The 21,227-nt window shown below is 38.0% G+C and overlaps 1 protein-coding gene across 1 annotated transcript in view; it reads left to right on the forward strand.

Annotated features, from left to right (window-relative positions):
* LOC115439140 (SH3 and multiple ankyrin repeat domains protein 2-like) overlaps window positions 1-21,227 on the forward strand; it is a 515,551-nt gene that overhangs the window by 312,612 nt on the left and 181,712 nt on the right. The window contains exon 13 of the mRNA XM_030162991.1: window positions 17,310-17,739. Within this exon, the coding sequence (XP_030018851.1) occupies window positions 17,310-17,739 (430 nt within the window). The remainder of the gene's footprint in view (window positions 1-17,309; window positions 17,740-21,227) is intronic.

Consider the following 21,227-nt stretch of genomic DNA (forward strand, 5'->3'; position numbering starts at 1 on the left):
GTCCTCCTTCTTTCTCAATGTCTTCACACGCTTCCTGAAACTTGCGCAAGTGTTCCTCAAATATTCGGGTGACAACTTCTCCCATTCTTCTTTAATAGTATCTTCCAGACTTTCTCGTAATAGTTTTGCTCATAGTCATTCTCTTCTTTACATTATAAACAGTCTTTATGGACACTCCAACTATTTTTGAAATCTCCTTTGGTGTGACGAGTGCATTCAACAAATCACACACTCTTTGACGTTTGCTTTCCTGATTACTCATATGGGCAAAAGTTTCTGAAAAGGTATGGATAATAGTATTAGGTATGATTATGACATCAATATATGTTTGGTTTCAAAACAATTGACGTAGTGCCTGCTGAGAAAAAACAACTAAATTTTCATTGTAAATTTTGCTTCCCCACCCTGTATATGTGTGTGTGTGTGTGTGTGTGTTTGTATATATATATATATATATATATATATGTGTGTGTGTGTGTGTGTGTGTGTGTGTGTGTTATTCTTGCGGTATTATTATTTGTCCTCGAAACGTTAGGACAACATTATTGAAAAATCACAGTTTTCTGTTCAGTTTGGCATGACTAGAATATGAAGCTTTCAATTAGAATCGCATTGTTCGATGAAGTTATCTGGCGTCCCATGTTATAGGTCTGCCATGTAAATCCATACGTCTTCATGTGAATGATACGGAAAAAGAAGGAAAAGAAAGGGGTCGATAAAGAGGAAGAAAAAAAGAAAATCCTGCTGTTACTTGCGGTGCCGCTCCAAGCCCGGGGCAGTTGTGCAGTGCAGGTGGAAGGAGGACGGGACGAAGCGAAGAGGAGGAGGAAGAGGTGTGTGGAGGAGGAGGGGTCAGGGTGGTGTGTCAGCTGGGGGGGGGGGCGGGGGGGTTGCTCTTACTCCGGGAGGCGGCAGTAGTGGAAGGTGTGAGCGGCATCATGTGCGCGGTGCGCCGCAGCTCCTCTCGGCGGAGTCGCTGTCCATGGTGCTGAAGGGAAACTCGGGGGTTTGCAAAGTCCTCTGTTATGCACGAGCCGTGACATCAGCGGAGTAGCACGGGGTAAAAATGAAGTCGATCATCAATGCCTTAAAAAAGGAAGGTAAGATTCCCTCTTCGTTCTTTTTGTACTTTTCAAATCAGGCGCTCATTTCCCGGACGTTTTCGGTTCACGCAGCACCTCACTTTCAGCCTCAGGGAAGGTGGATTTAGAGCATTTAATTCCCCAAAAGTGCAACCATCGCTCTTATATTTGCTCTTAAAAAGTGTTTACTATTGTCTACTAACGCCATGTAGATAGGTCTTAGTGTATTTAGGTTACAAGAATAATCCTTGTCTTTTTTTTTTTTCTCGGACGAAAAGAAAAGGAGGCAGCGCCTGAATTGGACTTGTTTTTAGGTCACAGAGAGAGCTGAAAAATGGGACTCTAAGGTGGAGAAAAACACCCACATAGATGACTCCGTGCCGTTCCCCTTTACTCAAACACAACCCAAAAAGCCCATCCTTCTGTCTGTGTGTGAAACCATGTTGGGAGAATTGATTCATCTGCTTTTTTTTTTTTTTTTTTTTTTTTTTTCTGAATGAACAGGCAGTAAAGCAGGGTGGTGAATCCTATAGGCGCGGGGAGAGGATGCCAAATAGATTCATATACAAGCTATATAGCTCACTTAAAATGCAACACTAGGTCTACGTGCAAGCTGTATTAAACTGCATTAGCTGCAGCTCATCTGGAACTGGAAAGTCCACGTAATCAGCATTCTCTTTAAGTCTGTATGGTGTGCCCAGAGGTTGCAGCTTAATCCTAAGGGTCAGTGTGCAAATGAAGAATACACTGTTGGTGATGGTTTCAATGATAAAGCTTCTAGAAGAGATGGGTCTGAGTTTAGGCATGTTTAGAGTCTGGGGTGTTTTTGCTTTTTATGAGATATCTAGTCAGGTCATAAAGAGGGAAATGTAATTTTCACATTTATTTCAATGATGTTTGGACGGTGTATTATTGAGCTGCCTTGCTCTTTATACTTGCATACGTTGAAATTCATATAATAAGAATATAAATGTAAAGATAATCCAAACCAGAGCAAGAAGAACTTTAAGAAAGAATAAAATAGCTTTACAGTCTGGTGAAAAAGACTATTCATTTTAGAAGAAAGTAATAAGTTTACTATAAAACATTGAAACAAAGGCAATATATACATAGCATATATCATTACAAATTGGGCGGGGGGGGGGTTTACAGTTCCTGCGTTTGCTATATTTTGAGATGTTTCTGTAGAGTAATCTATGTCAACACTCAGGGGGCCCTTAACAGCCCGGGGGTCCCAAGAAACTTGCTTGCTTTGCCTCTTTACAAGCTATGCCTCTGGGTGTGCTTTGTGAAATTCACTCCATTGTATTTTTGAATGAATTTTCTTTTGGTGAACTCTTTGTGCTTTAACCCATAAAGACCCGAACATTCACCGTCAACCAAAACCATCTACTGATCTGAAATGTTTAATACCTTTTGATTCATTAATCCTATCAATACATGTAAATAATTGGTGTAAAATACAGTTTGTCATCTTTTCATGGTCATCAGATATGACCCATTCGGATCTTCAGAGGCTCCATAGTTACCATGGAAACACTGTCATCTTCTACAACATTGATTCACCAGTAAAACCCATGGAGTTGGATCAATGATAGTGGATGGAAAAGCTTGTTTTATGTTCAGTTAATGATATATTTGCAGAAAAAGTCACCATTTCTTCAGTTTTCTCTGTTTCTGATATAATAAACTCCAACTTTAATCTGAGCTTTTATGAACATCAACATGATCAGTAAATTAGATATAAGAAAATACATGATTTTCAGTGGATAATATTAGAATAAATGGCAATAAATCACTTCAGAATTGTTAAATAGAGAGAAAAATTCATTTGGGAGCTACCACAAAAGTCACACTGGGTCTTTATGGGTTAAACATTTTCCCAAGGGGATGTTTTTAGTCATTGAATTAATAAAATTTGGGATTTATGTGTTTATGTGAGATAAATGGACAAGCTTTTAAAAACACTACGTGCCTCAGTTTAGTGTAAACTAATGAAATGCATTGATACATTTTAACTGGTAGAATCGCTATAGTTTTGAAATATGGCTGTATTTTTCAACAGTGATGCAACCAACACTTCAGGCTGTCCAAGCAGCTCTCGTCAGATCTGATCTCCTCAGCTCTCCACGCTGAATTATGTGACAGATTTCTCATGGTGGGTAAATTTAACCCTGTGACTGAAAGGTTATGAGCCCAACTTGACAGAAATCTGAAGGTGACGTAAAGTGCTTTTACACTTTATATCAACCGTATAGCTAAACAATATGTCAGCAGTTCAGATAAATTGGATTAAAAGTGTTAAACTGAGCCTGAAATAATAAACATAATAAACACCAAAAATAGACTATAGTGAGCGACCAACTGAGATTCAAACAACCTATGAATCATCCCCATTTACGTCACAGCTGACAGTGTAGTGTCACATAACTGGAATTTACCCATCTGTCATCTCAGGATCACAGGCCAAGCACTGCATTGTGGGATTTCTTCACAAAGTGTAATGGTCTGGCTTTGGACGCTATAGTTTAAGCTTCACTATGAAGAACATTTGCAATTCAGACCCTGGAATGAAATACAGTGACAGCGAGAACATTCTTTAACCCACATTTAGTACTACAATGTGACAGCGCAGAACAATATGTGTCTCAGTGACTGTCAGGTTTAGACAAAAGGTAATATAATCAACATACGCTGTTCTCCAACAATCGAGCAAACACAACAGTATGGACAGTTTTGCGTCACTGTCATTTTAATCGTTTTTCTAAGAATATATAGATAGGCAAAGATGCGTCTTAGTGAACCACACTATAGAGTTTATTCACTATGAGCTGATAGGGATCCATCACTAAAATATGCCAGTAAAACATAGTTGGATTTACCAAAATGAGGCTGCATTTTATCTATAAACGATGCCAGAACCCAAATAAAATGAAACTTTTGATCTGTAATATTACTAGAAAAATGGCTGTTGCTCTGAAAGATGTTGTAATTGAATATTGTTTCATTTAGAGCATGTTCTTTACAATAAAAAAGACTGTAAAATAAGACCACCAGGGTAGTTTTAGGATGTCCATACCACAGCACCATGAATGAAATACAGTCTTGGAAAAAATTATCTGACCACCCTTGTTTTCTTCAATTACTTGTTCATTTTAATGCCTGGGACAACTAAAGGTACATTTGTTTGGACAAATATAATGATGACAACAAAAACAGCTCATAGTAGTTTAATTTCAGACCTGATATCTATCCATTTTCCATGTTTTCTTGATAATAACCAAAATCACCTCAGTTCCAACATCAATATCTATGGCATTGTACTGACAAAAACAGTGCTTTTAGGCATTCCATGTTTTCTTTTCTGTCTGTTTTAGTCACATGATACACACAGGAGTTAGTACTTGATTGCATAACCACTGTTTTTGCTGACTTTTGATGGTCTAATAATGTTTCCTGCGATTCGTATATAAGACTTTTCTAGTTTTTTGTAATTGTTAACCCTAGTTATGGTTTCTTCTTTTTATGAAGAAAACACCACTGTCAGGATCACCCACCTGACAACCAATTAGAATATCATTAAGTAAATAAAATAATTCATCAAATTATGAATTACTTACCCAGAAGTATTTCTATTGTTAGTATCTCGAAATAGAATAAAATACCTCACACAATTAGAGAATTATATAGCACTTAAGATATATAAAAATACATGTACCTCAATTTTCTAACCAGTGATATTAGTTTGGATTGGAAAATCTTTGGTTTTATTGTGTGTAGATTGAACATAATATTGCGAGTCTGACTTTTGGTTATACTTACTACATACAGTATGTTAACATTTGTTTATATGTGAGCGTATGTTTTTTATGTTGTATTCTGAGAGTGTGAAAGATTATCAAAGCCCTTTGGAGGAAGTCTTCATAAACAAATGAATAAACTAAGCTTGATTGACAGCGTAAATGAACAATCATTGTTCATTAATTAGTTTTGTATCATGGAAACAGATATGAAGCAGCCAAGCCCCTGTCAGTTAATACCCAAGCAGGTTTGCTTTGATTTAAGGATAACTCCATATTAAAATGTATACAAATCTGAAAATGAAATTAAATATGCTGTTGGTTCATGGTTAATGACCATCAGTCTTCCACTAATATTCCCATATTGTGCAATGAATGAAAATAGCTTCTTTTCTTTTTTTTTCAGCTGTGTGTAAACAACCTCAATCTTTCATTCCCTCACATACCTTCCTGGAAACATTGAAACTGTGATTTTTAAGTTGTTGTCAGTGTGAATAAGTAGATGTATATCTCCTTCTGACTAGAAACATGGGTTGTTCTTTTAACCTTCCATCCCTACCCCAGCATGAAAAACTGTTCAATATTTGGTGTCTGTTCAACATACAGAGCTGAACATAAACAGACTTGAAGCTGATTGTGACTAAGGATATGACAGTTGGACAGTGACAGAAACATTGTAGTTTTGCGTCTGTACACCACTACAGAAGATCTGAAATGAAGCAGTGGAGACATAATTAAAGTGTGGAGTTTGAGCTTTAATTCAAGGAGTTTAACACAAATATTGCATTACCAGTTTAGGAATTACAACCATGTTAAACATAGTCCCTCCACCTTCAGAGGCTCCAAAGTAATTGGACACACTAAGATTGTTATAAATATGAGGATTATTTTTAATATTTAAATAAAAATCCTTTTGCAGTTAATGATGTCCTGAAGTCTGGAATCCACGGACATCAAAAAACCTCCTAGAGATGCTTTTCCAGGCCTTTACTACAGCCACCTTCAGTAGCTGTTTGTTTGTGGGTCTTTGTGCCCTCAGTTTCATCTTCAGTAACTTTAAAGCTGCTCTGTTGGGCTGAGATCAGGTGACTGATGTGACCACTGAACAACATCCCATTTATTTACCTTCCAAAGCTCCTCTGTTGCTTTTTCAGTGTGTTTTTAGTCGTTATCCATCTGTAATGTGATGCACTGTCCTATGAGTTTTTCACATTTGTCTGAATCTGAGCAGAGGACAGACCTGTGTCCTTCAGAATCCATCCTGTTCCTTCTATCATCAGTCAAATCATCAATAAACACCAGTGACCTGTTTCCACTGGCAGACACACATGTCCATGACATAACACTGTCCACCATTTTTGGACCATGACCTGGTCTGATCTGGATCATGAGCTGTTCTGTTCCTTCTCCATACATGTATTTTTAAATCATTCTGGTACAACATCATTTTTAGCATTTGCACTCATTGTTCGTTCCTTTTTCATATTCCAACCTGTTCATATTCAGTCTAATAATACACGCGACCGTGTTGACACAGAAATTGCATCCACTCTAACCCAAGCAACTTCAAAACAATGATTACAGAAATATTATATGAGTCCAAAGCCTGGGAGTAAGGAAATTACTTCTAACATACATGTTTATATGAGCATATTCATAAGGTCATATGCTATTTACTGTGTAGGATATGATGGGGGGGGGGGTATCTGCAGTCACCGATTGTCTTGTTTCTGTTTGTAGAGTGAGAAATAAACTAAGAATAGTTATTTTATATCACTAAAAGTTTAATTACTCTTGACATATAGTGATATATATTGTTACCGTGACATAAAAAGTAAAATATACTGTATATTTGGACTTTTGGACAAGCGCGTCCCTTTAACAGTTTATTATAGTAGTATAATGTTACCATTTATGATATGAAAGAACTATAATAAAGCTTGACCAAAGTGCTTCAGCTTGTGGATTTCAATGGGGTCATTATAAAATACATAAAATGTAGTATTTCTGATTTAAAATATGTAAAAAAAAAAAAAAAAATACCTGAAAGTATCCATAGAGTGTGTATAAATAGTTCTGAAGTCATATCAAAGATAAGAATGTATTGGATTGTGGAGATGTGAATAGAATATTTGCATACCAACAGGCTGGGGGATATATGGGAACACTGTCCTAGAAAACTGTTGTCTAGAGGTCTTTGACCAAAGAGTTGGAAAGTGATGTGATCAGATGGGAACTAGTGACAAACAACTTTTAAATTCAAAGAAAGCAACAACAAAAAAAACAAGAAAAGAAAAGAAATCAGCAGGGTTGTTGTTTTCACCACTGGACACAGCTCTAGATGAAAGCAATGGAGTTTGACACTGAAATCACACAAGTTATGTTATGTTATATGTTATGTAAGTTATTATGTGGAAGTTATTATGTATATGTTGTGGAAGTGCCCAACCAGGGACTGGAGCTGAGAATTAGCACTAGCTATGAACTCTATATGCATCACATCAGCTGCAAACTTGTAACCATGTTTGACTGCATTGTCCCTGTCAAATAAATAAATGTGAATATGTGAATGTGACATTATTATCTTTGCTGTTTGCTGTTTGTTAAACCACAGTTCAGACTAAACTATAGCTGTTTTCAGTCTAAAGACCGAGTTTACAGAGCCATAATGTAATCCTATCAGCTAACACAGTAACCCATGTCAAGTTTAGAAGACAACAGTGAACTTTACACTTATTTTGGTGAGTCATACACTCTAAGAGATAAAATGTTGGAATTTGTTGGATTTAGTTAAAAATGTTATGTAAGTAGTACCACGAAATATGGTTATTTAAATGTAAAAACATGTTGCAGTTAATTGCAAATATAACTTACTAATAAATCCAAAGTAATTGTGTCAATAAACCTAAAGTAAGGTGTTGCTTTAATGCTACAACTTAAGAATTACATTTTCTAATCAACAGTATTGGTTTGGATTTACACACATTTTGTTGTAAATTTAATGACTGAATTTACACTTTTATGACTCTTTTAACCAACTTGATTCTTTCGGTTCATTCGTCTGTTGCGAATCGATTCTGAATCGATGCAGGATGTTTTTTTTAAATTAATGAATTGATTCAGAATCGATTCGCAACAGATGAACAGACCGAAAGAATTGAGTTAGTTAAAAGAGTCGGACTTCCATCACTAAATTTACAACAAAATGTGTGTAAATCCAAACTAATACTGTTGATTAGAAAATGTAATTCTTCAGTTGTAGCATTAAAGCAACACCTTTCTTTACGTTTATTGACACAATTACTTTGGATTTATTAGTAAGTTATTTTTGCAATGAACTGCAACATATTTTTGCATTTAAATAACCATATTCTGTGGTACTAGTTACATAACATTTTTAACTAAATCCAACAAATCCCAACATTTTATTTCTTAGAATGTACCATCTGTGGAGACTGTAGAATGAATTTGTTGGTGGTTCTTGATAACCCCTTTCAAATGAGGTATGAAGGATAAAAAAAAAAAATCAAAAAGATAAAATGCACAGTGAAACAACCAGTCCTATAAATCAACTCATTAGAAGTAGGTAAAGTTGTGCCAGAAGTTTCTACTGTGTGTCTACATAATGTGATTCAGGTCACCTGAGCTTCGACACTCACTGACCTCTGATCTCTGACACAAGTTGTGCATTTCAGAATTTTATTCCATAGATTCCACTGATTGTTTTTGTTGCATAAGACGCTTAGATTCTTTTGACTTACCACCCTTATTTTACTTTGAATTCATCTGTGTGAGTAAAGAAAGAGTAACTGTTTGTGTTTCTCTTACGGTGAAACCCACCCCACCAGCTTTGAGGCCACATACACTTCAGAGATATAGCCTTGAATCTTGTAAATGTGCCATCTCATTAGATGTTAGCACCTCTTGTGTTCATCAACACGTCTGCTGGAGACACAGAGAGAGGTCTGAGATTGTAGTCTGGGAAAAGTGCTAATGAGTCAGTGAATCCCTCTTCAGATGTTCAGACTACCAGGAAATGACGTGTAAAGCAAAAAAAACTAAAACAACTACGTCTCTACAGCTTAGCAGCCACCGTGCTAGCCTATTATTATGGTATTTAATCAACTTCTAATCAGGAGATGCTTATTGGAATTGCCGCTGGTCCTGTTCTGCTTCTGCTTTCCCTTCGCTGTTGTAATTGCACGGAGAGCTGGTGATGGCAGTTGTAGGCTTGTCATCTCGTGGTGTAATGGAGGAATGGATCCGTGGGGAAATCACGGCCTGCCTCCATTACTGGTTCAGTCCAACAGGAAAGTGCAGGCAAGGGGGAACCAGTGGAGCTCAGCTGTGCTCGCTGTAATCCTGATATTCATGCTAATTATGGTCAGGGAGAAAGCAGCGTTGAGTGTGGACCCATGGCCGAGCACCAATTATACTTCAATATATCCCTGTCTAATTTCCTGGACTGTGTGTGTATAGTAGAGGCAGTGATATCATGTATTGGTTTCACTGGTGTTGTGCAGTTTCTGAGGCCCACACACAGAGGTAGAGATCAGATTATGATTGATTGATTAAGCAAATAATGGCAGGGCATGCACAGTCACACCACAACAGCAGTCCAGTTCGCAGACATATATAGATTGACGATTATTGGATGTGCATGTGTATATAAAATAGTATATTTTAGTAAGTCTAATGTCTCTGAGGTAAAAAAAAAAAAAAAAAAAAAAAAAATTAGTAGAGAGGCAACTTGTATGTCTAACATTTTTCTTTCACAGTCATGCACAAATGCTTTAGGCGTAGACACACCAACCCGAATTTCGGCAGTCGGACGTCGTTAGGCAGTCTGGCGAGGTCTATGACATGAGTCTGGTTGGTATGTTCTGTGCGATCGGCCATCGTTAATGCCGTCGCCAGTCTTTTTGGCCGATTCAACATGTGTAATCGGCCACTACCCGTCGTTCAGTCGGACCAATCTGATTGGTGGAGGGATAGCCCTCGACTAGTGAATCAGTAAAGGAGAAGCTTCCATGTGAATACAGCTATGCCAAGGTACTTCACACTATTGTTGTCTTCTATAATAGTCCATTCACTGCTCATATCATATCTGAATGAGTGACAGTCAGTGTTGACTATGGACTTCAATCATTCCATGAGGTGAACACTGTTAGCATAGTGTGATTTCTACTTAGTTTTCTCCTGTGACATTTCTTTTTACACAAGAAGCCCAAGAGCCAATGCCAGCATCTTCATATTACTAACCATCCATTCAACAAGTACAACAACAACAACCCTTCTGGACTACTCAGCACTTTCTGCTGACAACTATGAAAGATGACAGCGAGCTCTGTATTTTCGTCCAGAGAGATGTTCCGTCATTTTCCAGTTTTGCAAGCACAGAACGTACGCTGAAGTTGGTAGTCAATTTGGTCTGGTCTTGAAACTTTTTTGACCACATCGGGGAGACGAGAGCCGACTCATCAGTTGGGCTACCTTTCTGGCGATGATTAGCAGTGGGGTTGGTGTGTCCTCACCTTTAAACACACTTTTAAAAATTTTTTTAACGAAGGGCAGACTAAATATATATTGGGACGGACATGGCTCAGATGGTAGAGCAGGTTGTCCAATAACCAAAAGGTTGGCAGTTCAAATCCTGCTTTGTCCCTTTACTCACACTGGTGTATGAGTAAAGGTGAATGTTTGGTGAGGGGCAAATTGGCAACTAGGGATGTAACAATTACCAGTATAATGATAAACTGCGGTAAAATTTCCGACAGTTAGTATTACTGTTTAAATTCTAATTATTGTGATAACTGTGTTCGATTATCGCACTTTGAAAATCACGGTGATGCTCTTCGTTTCCTGGTCAAGCAGCGGCACTCCAGGCATACATATGCAGTTTGTAATGTTTGGCCTCTGAAAACATGGTGGAAGGCACCTGCATGGACAGAGCTCCAGAGTTTGGGGATAATGGGCTCCTGCAAGGACTCGGTCCATCCGATTACGTGCGCACGGACCCAGGTCCGTCTGAGCAAGCGAGTGAGTGCACGGACCCGGTTCATTCGAGCGCGCGCGCATTGACCAGTCCACACTGAAGTAAAACCTCCCTGTCCCCACTGCTTCAAATCCTCATCCAGCAGAGAGACCTGTCCAACTGCTTTTTTCCCGCTCAAAAAACACTCAGGAATCGATAGGAGACTTGATAAGGAATTGGATTGGTAAACAGAATCCACAATAACATTAATATTGATAAAATCCTATTAATTTCCACCCCGGTGCAAATATCTCTTATGGCCTTAAGGTGCTATCTTTAATGCACATTTGTATGTTTGATGTTGACATGTTAATATTTTAATGTTTCTGCCACAGAAAATACATTGTGTGTGTTATTTATTTGTTTTTTGTTTTTTTTTTTCAAAATACAACTTGGTTACATTATTTCATTGTGTGTATAAGTAGTTTTTGAACATTTTGAACACATTACAACAATACCGTGATAATAATAACCGTGATAATTTTGGTCACAATAACTGTGATATGGAATTTTCATATTGTTATATCCCTATTGGCAACACAGATGTGTTCTCTTAAGTCAGTAAATAAAGTGTGAGCTTTTATTGTGTATGGTAGAATAGTATTTGTTTGGAAACCACATAATAAAGTGTAATACCCCTGATGGCCACTAGGTGCTGGGTAGTTTCAATAAGCTTCTGCTCTAGAAACTCTAAATCAGTACTTTTTCCCAGGAGGCATTCTGGTGCACCCCTTGGTAAATTATTGCTCTTTTAATGAGATTTTAGGGCAAATAGAAATCTATGATGTCTGCTGTTTTGGTTTTGATTTTCTGAACTTTGTTCAATAAAACTTGTTTTTCGTGACAGACAGCTCAACTGTAGTTGTGCTTGAAGATTTTCTTATGTAAATGTTTCATGTAATTGATGAACACGGCTTTAAGGTAACATAAGCAATTTTCTCACCCATCACTCCTAGTATCCACTGTGGCTCTACCTTTTTGTCCATATATTGTCACTTCAGGCTCCAAAAAACCAGAATGCTGACGTCTAATGTATCCTTTTGAAGCCTTCAAAGAGGATTAATAATGGTTGTCCAAAAACCAATGGAAGTCACCACAATGGCTATGTTCACTTCTTTTATACCATGTACAAGGCTCTGTTTGTCAAATGAAAAGTGAGAGTCAGTTACATGAAGTGAAAGCTTCAGGTGACATCTTTTACTCTTGTTTTGATCTAGTGATGCCCAGTGGTAGAAATCCCATTCTGTCCATTTCATGCTTTTTGACTGAGTGAATACAGCAGCTACAGACCTAGACTTTTACAGTGGTTCAGGTTGACCTTAACAAATGGAGGGTGTGTTGTAAAAATGGCAAATCACCCCCTGACTTTGATCCAAGGTCGCGTTGACATTTTCTCTAATGATGATGAAAGGTTGGGATCACCGGCCCTTTATCATCACACATGGACAGAGTGGCGCTCCTCTGTGGATATCTATAGCGGTCTGCAGCTGTTGTGCTGGTGTTTGTATACTATATATCAGGGGTGGCCCGTTGGCGGGCCAAAACCGGCCCGCCAATGGGTCCAGTCCTGCCCATGGGATGAATTTGTGAAATGCAAAAATTACACTGAAGATATTAACCAATCATTTCAGTTTAGGGCCCATATAAAGCCCTACTTCCCACAGCCTGAAAACAGCTGTTATTAAGCCGCTCCTAAAAAAGAACAATCTAGAAAAGACCTCAATGAACAACTATAGGCCCATATCAAATATTCCTTTTTTAGGTAAAATCATTGAAAAGGCTGTGTTCCAACAGCTAAATTACTTCTTAACAGCCAACAGCTGTTCTAACGTCTTTCAGTCAGGTTTTAGACCACATCACAGCACTGAGACAGCTCTGGTCAAAGTATTTAATTGCATTCGCTTAAACACAGATCATGGCAGATCTTCAGTTGTAGTGTTATTGGACCTCAGTGCTGCATTCGACACAGTCGACCATGATATATTACTTGATCAACTGGAAAATTGGGTGGGACTATCTGGCACAGTGGTTTGCATCCTACTTAAAGGGCAGGGATTATTTTGTGTCAATAGGTAACTTTAAATCTGAGCAGACAAAATTACGTGTGGAGTCCCCCAAGGCTCCATCCTGGGGCCCCTTCTGTTCAACATCTACATGCTTCCACATACTTCCACTTGCTCAGATCATAGAAAAAAACAAAAGAAATTACCATAACTATGCAGATGACACACAGCTCTACAGTTCAGTGTCCCCAGGTGACCATAGCCCCATACAAGCACTGGGTAAATGCATGGAGCAAATATCTAAATGGATGGGCTATAATTTTATTCAGTTAAACAGACAAAAAACTGAGGTAGTTGTTTTTGGACCCAAGGAGGAACATCTTAAAATCAGCATGCAGCTCCAGTCACTTCAGTTAAAAACCTCAGACCAGGCCAGGAATCTGGGTGTTGTCATGGATTCGGACCTGAATCTTAAAAACCACATACAAACAATTACAAAGTCAGCTTACTATCATCTCAAGAATATTTCTAGGATTAAAGGATTGCTGTTGCAGCAGGACCTTGAAAAACTTGTCCATGCATTTATCTTTAGTCGAGTTGACTACTGTAACAGTATCTTCTCTGGTCTGCCTAAAAAGTCAATCAGACAACTGCAGCTGATTCAGAATGCTGCTGCTCAAGTCCTCACTAAGACCAAGAGAGTGGACCACATCAGTCCAGTTCTGAGGTCTCTACACTGGCTCCCTGTCTCTCAGAGAATAGACTTTAAAATTCTATTGCTGGCATATAAAGCACTGAATGGTTTAGGCCCAAAATATATCAGAGACCTTCTAGTCCAGTATGAACCATCCAGACCACTCAGGTCGTCTGGTGCAGGTCTGGTCTGTGTTCCAAAAGTCAGAACTAAACATGGAGAATCAGCGTTCAGTTTCCATGCTCCGTATATCTGGAACAAACTACCAGAAAATATCAGGTTTGCTGAGAGTCTGAGTTCTTTTAAGTCAAGGTTAAAGACTCACCTGTTCACTGCTGTCTTTGACTAAAAGGCTTTTTACTCTTTAAATTTTATATTCTCTCTCAAAACTCTGCACTGCAACTCTTACTTTAATATGTGTGTTTTTATATTTTTGGGTTCTATGTGTTGTTTTCTTACTTGCTGTTTTTAATCACCTTTTATATGTTTCTTTTATAATGTTTAAAATGTGTTTCTTTTTCCCTCTCGTTGTATTTCAATGTCCTGTGTGAAGCACCTTGAATTGCCTTGTTGCTGAAAGGTGCTATACAAATAAACTTGCCTTGCCTTGCCTTACTTTGGTTTCAAGCGGGTTAAACTAAAATAGTGTCATAATAACCTTAAAATAATGACTAAAGAACTCAAAATTTTTGTCTTTGTTGTAAAAAAGTGAAATTATATGAAAATATTTACATTTACAAACTATCCTTTTACAAAAAAAAAGTGAATTACATGAACAAATACGAACAATCTTCAGTCATTCATTCATTCATAACCTTTATTTAAACTTGGAGATATATTGAGAAAGCAACCCCATTTACAACATAGCTGAGACAAAACTCAGAACATTGGAAACATACAATGAATATATATATATATATATATATATATATATATATATATATATATATATATGTGTGTGTGTGTGTGTGTGTGTGTGTGTGAGATCTGAAATACCAAAAAGTAAAAGTGACATAGATGAATAAAAAAACAGAGATGTCTACTTAAAAATAGGAGCAGCTGGAGGTAAAATAAGGTGCAATTATAGATTTAAAACACAAAACATTTGAAATATACAATGACTTATACAACCTTCTATACAATCTGGAATGTCTTAAGAAAAGTAACTGCAATTTTACCAATATTCTGCCTCTTAGTAATTGTTTTGTGCCTTTGTAAGTTGTAATGCACATGTGTAAATGATGATTTAGAAGCATAATATTGTTAAAATTGCACCTAGTTTTCTTACGAACCACATTTTTTAAAGAATAGTTTGTAGATGTGAACATTTTCATAATGTCATTTTACTTTTCTCACTGTGATTATATTACTGGACCGTTCCACTTGAGGTTATATTGGGCTGAAGGTGGCCCCTGAACTAAAATGAGTTTGACACCTCTATCATATATTATGTGCTTAGCTTTCAAATCAAATTAAATTTGTTTATATAACATCACATCATAACAAAAGTTATCCCATGATACTTTACATTCAGAGCTGGTCTAAACCAGACTCTTGAGCGAGGCAGGAACCTGGAGCAGACCCCGACTCTGGAGGATGGTCATCTGCTTTGACCAATTGGGGCTTTCACACTTCTTTCCCATCCTATAAATCCCACAAGAAAACACACATCTGCTTCAGCAATCATCATGCTCAGTTACAGTTAATTAAAGGAGCGATATTTTGCTTTTTTTTTTTTTTTTTTAAAGGAATTATGTATTTTAAAACATTTCCCTGTGGTCCACATAAACTGTAAATGCTCTGCTTGGGTCTGAATTCTTCATTAATTCATCTCCACAGGCCCATCTTCAACAATGTTTATGACTAATGACACCAGAAAGGTGGTTTTAAGCGCTGGCCCTTTAAATGCACATGAGCCACTTCATGCCCCACCCCCTCCAGGTTGTTGACTCTGTCCCGTTCAACCAACAACTGAACATTTTAGGTAATCGGCTCGAACTTTGGACATACTTTCAGTATGGACTACAACCACTGCTGCCGACAAACAATTATGGCGTAATCGGAAAATGTTCGTCAAAAGACTTGACCTCATATGTGCAAATGTCGTGACATAACTAGTTATAAAATGTAACAAATTGCACAAGAATTCAAACGGGTTGTAGAAATCCACTTTTTGCCAAAAATGAATATAAAGATCATCACAGGTTTTCCCTGGATCATCTCTGGACCTGCTGCTGTGGTCTTGCCTCTCTCCTGCCTTCATCGTCATCACTCACTTATCCATATAGTTATGATAGTGTTTATTATATAGTTCCATAGATGTTCTAGTTCAGTTATCTGTGCATCCACTGCATCCATGTGTCTCCCCCTACTTCCCCCCTTCTCCCCCTCTCCCTGAATCTCTCTCTGTCTCTATCGCTCTCTCTTTTCTTGCCCTTTACTCTCTCTCTTTAACCCCAACTGGTCAAGGCAGACAGCCATCCTCCAGGAGTCTGGGTCTGCTCCAGGTTTCTGCCTGTTAAAGGGAAGTTTTTCCTCACCACTGTCACCAGTCACAAGTGTTGGCTCCTGGAGGATTCTGTTGGGTTCCTGTAAATTGGCTTAGAGTCTGGTTTTGACCAACTCTATATGTAAAGTGTCATGAGATAACTTTTGTTATGATTTGGTGCTATATAAATAAAATTTGATTGATTGATTAATTGAAAGATAGCTTTGCAGCACCTGGAGGGTTCAAATTCAAACTTAATGAACTACTAGGGTCCAAATACACAAATAAATGAACCAAAGACTAATAAAAGTGGGTTTAGCCAAATGTGACCCCTTTAAAACTTAATTCTCAAAGATGTCTAGGGATGGGAATCGAGAACCGGTTCTTTTGAGAACTGGTTCCCAGTAGCTCGATTCCTTGGAATTGTTTGCCTTCCTGTTTAATGATTCTGCTTATCGATTCCACCTTCACTGTGTATGCACGATGACGTCACACATTCACTGCATTGTTTTGGTCAGAATGTAGCCAACCTGGTGTTGAAGCAGAAACTGTCTAAAAAGGTGACACTAGGTCCACTTACTTGGAACACTTGCAAAGCTTCCATGTCTTCAAAAGGGTGGAATCCCTCCAATATCCTCAAACATTTGTCCACAGCATGTGAATCATTTACAGGAATGTCGCGTATTTGATACTCTACTTAGCGGCACTTGTGAATGTAGCGGCAGAGTGAATGCCAGGCCGGTTCCGGTGTGGGCAACAAACGTCGTAACTCCTCAAATACAAGTTTCCGAGGATAAGAAGGGAAAGGAAATGAGGTGCACAGCAATGGGAGACAAGCCGAGTCGAGTGGAACTGGTTCCACGTAGTAGAAATGCGGCAATAGAGGAATTAGTAAAGAGTGTTTAGTTTCACTTTCACTGTACGCGCCCCCCACCCCCCACCCCAAACCAGCCCGCCTTCATCTGTTATTATTATTTGTACATACTGTATATGTTATATTTTCTGTGCAGAGATGGAAATATAAGACAGTTAATGCAAACACACCTGTTTGTACTCTTTTATTCCCTCACCCAATGAGAATCGATAAGAGAATCGATAAAGAATCGGATCGATAAGCAATATCGATAATGGAATCGGAATCGCTAAATTCTCAATGATTCCCATCCCTAAAGATGCCCTTCTATTTGTTTACCCTTCTGTCTTTTCAGTGCCTTTTCGTGAGGCTCCAGCCTACTCCAAACGCCGCCGGGGTCCGTCATCTGGCAACGGCACTGGAAACAGCCAGTCCCCCTCTTCGTTATCAGCGCCACGGGTCCTCCTGCGCTCCAACAGTGACAACAACCTAACAGTCAGTCAGTACCAGCAACAGCAGCACGGTTCTCCTGGCAACTGGGGCCCCCATCACCAACACGCCCAGTCCCACGCACTCAGGGGCCCCCAGCAGGGTCACTCGCAGCCTGGCTCCTCAGCATTACATCGCAGCCTGTCACCTCAGCTGCTCCAGCAGATGCCCAGCGGCAGTCCCAATGGCAACGTGGTGGTCCGGACCATGGGGAGGGGGGCACGGAGCCGGTCACCCTCCCTCAGCCGGCTGGGGGAAGAGGCTCGACGGGGTGTCTCTGCACAGCGTCAGCCCAGGTAAGGATCCCCTGCTTTCATATAGAGAGGGTGAACAATAAGGGTAAAATATGAAGCTAACCCATAAAGACCCAAACATCCACTGGCAGCCAAAAACATCTACTGATCTAAACTGTTTTATACCTATTGATCCACTAATCCTATCAATACATGTAAACAATTGGTGTAAAATACAGTTTGTCATCTTTTCATAGTCATAAGATATGACCCATTTGGACATTCAGAGGCTCTGTAGTTACCATGGAAACATCATCGTCTTCTACAACATTGATTCACCAGTAAAACCCAGGGAGTTGGATCAATGACAGTGGATGAAGACACTTGATTTATGTTCAGTAAATGATATATTTTACTGATAAAGTTACTTTTTCTTTAGTGTTCTTGGTTTCTGATGTAATAAACCTTGACTTTAATCTGAGCTTTTATGGACATATACATGATCAGTGATCAATAAAGGGAAATAGGTGATTTTCACATAAAATGTAAAGTACAGTATTACAATAAATGGTAATGAATCAAGGTTAAAAATGGAGAACAACTCATTTAGGAACTGCTTTAAAAGTAGCACTGGGTCTTTATGGGTTAAGAGTTTTACTGTTTTAGGAGGTTATCTAGTATATGTAGCTAATTAATTTATTCCACAAAAGGAGAAAACATCATTCGGTTATATTGTTCTGCTCATACATGCTGGCCCTTTCTAATGCAATTACTTTCTAACTTGAGGTGTGGATTTATTTTTTTTTTTTAATTTATTTATTTTTTTTATTTACCTCCTACGCTCTTTCCATAGCCCTTACAGTCCCAAAAGGTGCCTTTTTTTATCTTGTACAAAGAATTATGCAAACAGATAACTATCTTGTGTGCCCAAGTTATTGCCTTGTACAAGCAAATTATAAAGCAGTTATCCTTAAGTTATTATCTGCACAAACATGTTAATAACAAATTATTATGTTGTACCAACATATATTATGTTGGACACACAAGATAATTTTGTTAAAACGATTTATTATCTTGAGTGGACCTAAATTGCTTCATAGGAAACACATTACAAAACTACTTCAAACAGCAGGAATGGTTGTAGTCATCAGGAAACTGGTTTTTCACAGCTGCTAAAATGCATTTTTTTGAAACCCTGAAATGCAAATCCAAACAGCAGTTTTCAAGCTACATTCCCAAAACTTTTCCTTGCAAAATCAAACTGCCTCCAAACAGTTTTGCCTGTGCTATGAAAACAATGATTTTGATTGTAACAAAAAATGGATAAATAAATTAACAAGTGGTGCCAGGCACAACAAACCCCACCCCTCGCATATATTGTAGCTCATTTTGGCATCAGTCCAGCTGATGTCATCATATCTATGTGTGTGCTGATGTCAGCATATCAATTGCCTCTATATATGTGCCAAGTTTGAAATAAATTAAAACAAAAGTGATGTTTTTATAGACATTTGAAATCTCACCCATTATAAGTAAATGGGAGAAGATAAAAATAAATTTGACCTATTTTTTCCAAAATGTAATCACATCCATTCTGGGTCACTGGCAATCTATAAACCGAATTTAGTATGAATTCAACCAATAGTTTTGCTGTTACAGACATTTGAATTTCTGCCCATTATGAGTAAATGGGGAAAAAAAAAAATTAAAAATTCATAAAAAATTTTAACTTTAACCTTTTTTTCCTAAAATGTAATGACATTTATACTGTGTCACTGGCAATGTATAAACCAAATTTGATATGAGGTCAAGCAATAGTTTTGCTGCTACAGACATTTGAAATTTTGCCCATTATATGTAAATGGGGAAAAAAAAGATTTGAAAAATTCGTAAAAATTTTAACTTTGACCTACTTTTCCCAAAATGTAAGGCAATCTATTCTGGGTCACTGGCAATGTATAAACCAAATTTGGTATGAATTCAACCAATAGTTTTGCTGCTAGAGTGTTAACAAACAAACAAACCAAACCAAAAGCAATACCTCTTGCCTCCCCTTCAGGGGGCAGGGTAATAAATAAAACAGACAAAAAAAAAAAAAAAAACACTTAACATTTGTTTCACACTACTTCAAAAAATGGAAAAGTAGTGTTCAGGGTCTTGTTCCAGAGGAAAAAGTTACAATATATTGTATCAAGTTTGCAGAGTTCGGACTTCCTAAGAACATAAGTCTCCGTTATTGGAACGGTCGGTGTTTGTGAACCTTCCTCCGTGGCTCCTCTGTGTTTCCACCGTCGGTTCCCTGATGTCGTTCATTAGAGGTTAGCATTATCATTACTAAAGTTCTAAAAAGTCTGCTTTGACATTAACAATGGTCTGATGGAGGTTGAACTGTCAAAGGATTTGTGTAATTATTTAGTTGTTTATTTTTCGGGACACTGCCCTTTCATGATCATTTATCTATTTCAAAACATATACCGATTTCTATAAGATGACTACAATAAACGTGCAGTTGTAAGTTGCCTTCAAGAGTAAATTGACAGTAGTACGAAATGCACCTCGGGATATAAGTCCACAGGAGTCACCAACCAGTGCACCCTTAGTTTGAGCCAGGATACAAGCATCCATGAATTCCATCTGATCTTGGTTTGTGTGAACTTTTTAAATGGAACAGTGCTTGGGCCTCAACTGATGGTGTTTCACGAGATCAGAAGAACAGACTAGAATGTGGTTTGAGAAATGATTATAGTCTATTGTTAGCATTACAGTGCTGAAGTGTATGGATTAAGCACTGGCATACAGCACATGAAAAGACTGAGCAATAATCTAAAGGAAAAGCACATTACGGAACACTCTAAAGCAGTGTTTTTCAACCTTGGGGTCGGGAACCCCACGTGGGGTCGCCTGGAATTTAAGTGGGGTCACCTGAAATTTCTGGTAATTGATAAAAACAAAAATAAAAAACTTACTAATAAAAATTATATGGTGAGTTGAGAGAGACAATAACAATACATAGAAATGTCTTCTATGTGAAGCTGAAACTGAAGCACTGTGGTACTGTTTATCTTTCAAATGTTCATTGTGGTCGGTTTCAGATGCTGCAGCTCTTTCATAATTCATAGTTTGAGTTCTTGTTTGTACAGTATTAATTGTCACCCTTGTAAATCCAAGCTGGTCTGTACATATCCTGACCAACGAAAAAAATATTCTCACTTCTGTGCAGTAATCTATACCTGGTTTTTCTGCCTCCATCCATACTAACATTATATAACCTAAATGTCATCTAAAATGAACATTTATTTGCAACATAGTAGAGCAAACTAGTACGTACTAAAAAACATATTAATTTTAGCGCAAAAAAAAAAGAGAAAAAAAGTCCCAGCTTTGAATGTCAAGGGTCGCCAGAAATTTGTGATGTTAAAATGGGGTCACAAGCCAAAAATGTTGGGAACCACTGCTCTAAAGGCAACTGCAAAATCAGTCAACATGTGATTCAGTTGGCTTCTTTAAGATGACAGAGGACTTTATATCACACCGCCGTCCACCTCCTGTCA

Source organism: Sphaeramia orbicularis, chromosome 3 (assembly GCF_902148855.1).
Source record: "Sphaeramia orbicularis chromosome 3, fSphaOr1.1, whole genome shotgun sequence".
Taxonomy (NCBI): domain Eukaryota; kingdom Metazoa; phylum Chordata; class Actinopteri; order Kurtiformes; family Apogonidae; genus Sphaeramia; species Sphaeramia orbicularis.